Source organism: Terrapene carolina, unplaced genomic scaffold (genome assembly GCF_002925995.2).
Source record: "Terrapene carolina triunguis isolate 2854851 unplaced genomic scaffold, T_m_triunguis-2.0 Scaffold20511, whole genome shotgun sequence".
Lineage (NCBI taxonomy): Eukaryota > Metazoa > Chordata > Testudines > Emydidae > Terrapene > Terrapene triunguis.
In genome coordinates this window covers 1-2,626 of record NW_020684862.1, presented here as the reverse complement: position 1 = coordinate 2,626, position 2,626 = coordinate 1, and the positions used below count along the sequence as shown (strand labels likewise).

Sequence of the window (2,626 nt, the reverse complement as noted above, 5' to 3'; positions counted from 1 at the left end):
CCCTGCCCCCCACCCCAGAGCTGGAGTTCAGGGTCTCCCTCTCGCTCCAACCATGACAGGCTCCCCCCCCTTCTCCTCACCTCCTCTGGGGAACCTGAGCCTGGCTACCTCCTGTGCCCTGGGCACCCCTCTTCCCCCCAGGGCACCCCTCCCATAGCCCTCCTGTGCCCTGGGCATCCTTCCCCCCTAGGGCACCCCTCCCTCCCCCCAGCCACTCTGTGCCCCAGGGTGTCCCTCCCACCCCAGGACACCCCTCCCATAACCTCCCCTCTGTGCCCCTCCCACCTGCCCCGAGGTGCCCCCATGATGCTTCCGGGGTGACCCAAGGTGTCGGGGCGAATCACTCCCACCTGCTCACAGCCTGAGAGCGCCCTGGCTGTGCCCGCCGGGGGAGACCTGCCCAGGCCCTGCCAGCCGCTGGTGGCTCACACGCTCGGCTGTGGACTCCGCGAGCCCTCCTTGCCCTCTGCAGGCTGGCGAGTCCCCCGGCCACAGGGAGTGCCCGGGGTCTGCTGGGCAGGCACACGTCGGGGTCAAAAACCTGTTACAGACCCTTCCCGCTTCGTCCCAGCGCCCCCTCCCCCCCCATAACTCCCCTCCCACGCCCCTTGCAGAAGAGCTACGTGCCCTACCGGGACAGCAAGATGACGCGGATCCTGCAGGACTCGCTGGGCGGGAACTGCCGCACGACCATGTTCATCTGCTGCTCGCCCTCCAGCTACAACGACGCTGAGACTAAGTCCACCCTCATGTTCGGCCAACGGTACCGGAACAACGCCCGCGGCGCTGCCCGCCTGCTACCCCGGGGGTCCCCCCTCCCTCTGCTGCCAGCCGGTGCCCACCTGCTACCCCGGGGGTCTCCCCGCTCGCTGGGCCCGCAGGCCCCTCCCTGTGGGGCCGCCCGCTGCCCACCCGCTACCCCGGTGCAACTCCCCCACCCGCCTGTGTGTGCTGGGCTCTGGCGCTGCGAATCCCCCTGGGGATGGGCCGGGAGCAGCAGGCTGGATCCCCCCCCACCCCACCGCAGCCGGTCACAGTCGCCCCCAACCCGGAAGGGAGCCTGGAGTGGCCCTAAATCCTCTCAGGAGCTGCTGGGGCAGGTGCCGGGAGAGGCTGAGGGCTGGACTGGGGTCGCTTGGTTCCCCATGTCGGGGTGTCCCGGATCCAGGGGGTGGGCAGAGCCGGGGCGGGGGAACCAGAGGGGGGCGCTAGGAGGAGTTCAGGGGAAACCCCAGCTGGAGAGATCATTGCGGCTTGGGGATTGACTCCCCGGGGGGCTCTGGCCCCGGGAGGCAGCGCTGCAGAGTGGGGGGCGGGGCTGGTTCGTGGGCCCCACGTGAAAGGGCCCCCCCCCGCCTCCCCTCCAGGGCCAAGACCATCAAGAACACGGCGTCGGTGAACCTGGAGCTGACGGCCGAGCAGTGGAAGAAGAAGTATGAGAAGGAGAAGGAGAAGAACAAGACGCTGAAGGAGACGATCGGGAAGCTGGAGGCTGAGCTGAGCCGCTGGAGGAACGGTGAGGCCTGGTTGGGGGACCCAGGAGTCGGGGTGGGGAGGGGAGCTCACCATGTCCTGTGGGGAGAGAGCTTTGCTCTCCGGGGCTGAGTTTCTGGACATCCCTGGGGGCCGGTGGGGGGGTCCCTGTTTCAGCTTCAGGGGGTTACCCTGCCCCCCCCCCCCCGCAGGGGAGAACGTGCCGGAGACGGAGCAGCTGAGCGAGGAGGAGACGCCGGCGCCCGACACCTGTGACGAGACGCCCGTCAACGACAACGCCTCGTCCATCGTCATCCGCATCTCCGAGGAGGAGCGGCGCAAGTACGAGGAGGAGATCCGCAAACTGTACAAGCAGCTGGATGACAAGGTCAGCGGGGATGCTGCCCCCCCCCCAGTGCCCACTGCCCCTCCCATGGCCCCCCATTACTGTGGCCAGCCCCCTCCATTCCTGCAGCCCCAGGAGATGCCAGGGCACACACAGACCCCTGGTTGCACTGTGCCCCCCGGCCTCCCACTGCAGGCTTACCAAGCCCCCCCCCCCCCCCCCCAACCCCCCGGCCAGTACAGGCCAGGGGCCCCCCCCCGCCTGACAACTCATGTTTCCAGCCCCTCCTCTGTCCTCTGCGCCCAGGGGTGCCACGCAGCAGCTCGGGGGGTGCCCGTGGGGCGGGTGGCTCTGACCCTCCTCCCGTCTCCTTTTCCCTCCCCCCCCCCGGCCGACGAGATCAACCAGCAGAGCCAGCTGATGGAGAAGCTCTCGCAGCAGATGCTGGAGCAGGAGGAGGTGAGAGGCCGGGCAGAAGGAGGGAGGGGGCTGGACCCCAGGGGAGCCCCCTCTTCTCCTGGGGGGGGCGCTTGCCTGGGGCTCCCTGCCTGACCGGCTGTGCCCCCCCCTCCCCCCAGCTGCTGGTGTCGACGCGCGGGGACAACGAGAAGGTGCAGCGGGAGCTGGGCCGGCTGCAGGTGGAGAACGACTCGGCCAAGGAGGAGGTGCGCGAGGTGCTGCAGGCGCTGGAGGAACTGGCCCTCAACTACGACCAGAAGGCGCAGGAGGCGGAGGAGAAGGGGCAGCAGAACCAGCTGCTGGTGGACGAGCTGTCCCAGAAAGTGGTGAGCGGGGCGGCGCCGGGGG

General features: G+C 69.5%; 1 protein-coding gene across 1 annotated transcript; it reads left to right on the top strand.

The window, feature by feature from the left end:
- Positions 1 to 614: 614 nt before the first annotated feature.
- LOC113408624 (kinesin heavy chain-like) lies at positions 615 to 2,604 on the top strand (the record flags this gene model as incomplete). Its single annotated transcript, XM_026661967.1, has 5 exons — positions 615 to 763; positions 1,368 to 1,516; positions 1,686 to 1,860; positions 2,209 to 2,278; positions 2,398 to 2,604. Coding segments are annotated over 5 exons (750 nt in total), but the record flags the coding sequence as incomplete, so codon positions are not given.
- Between the last annotated feature and the right edge of the window lie 22 nt (positions 2,605 to 2,626).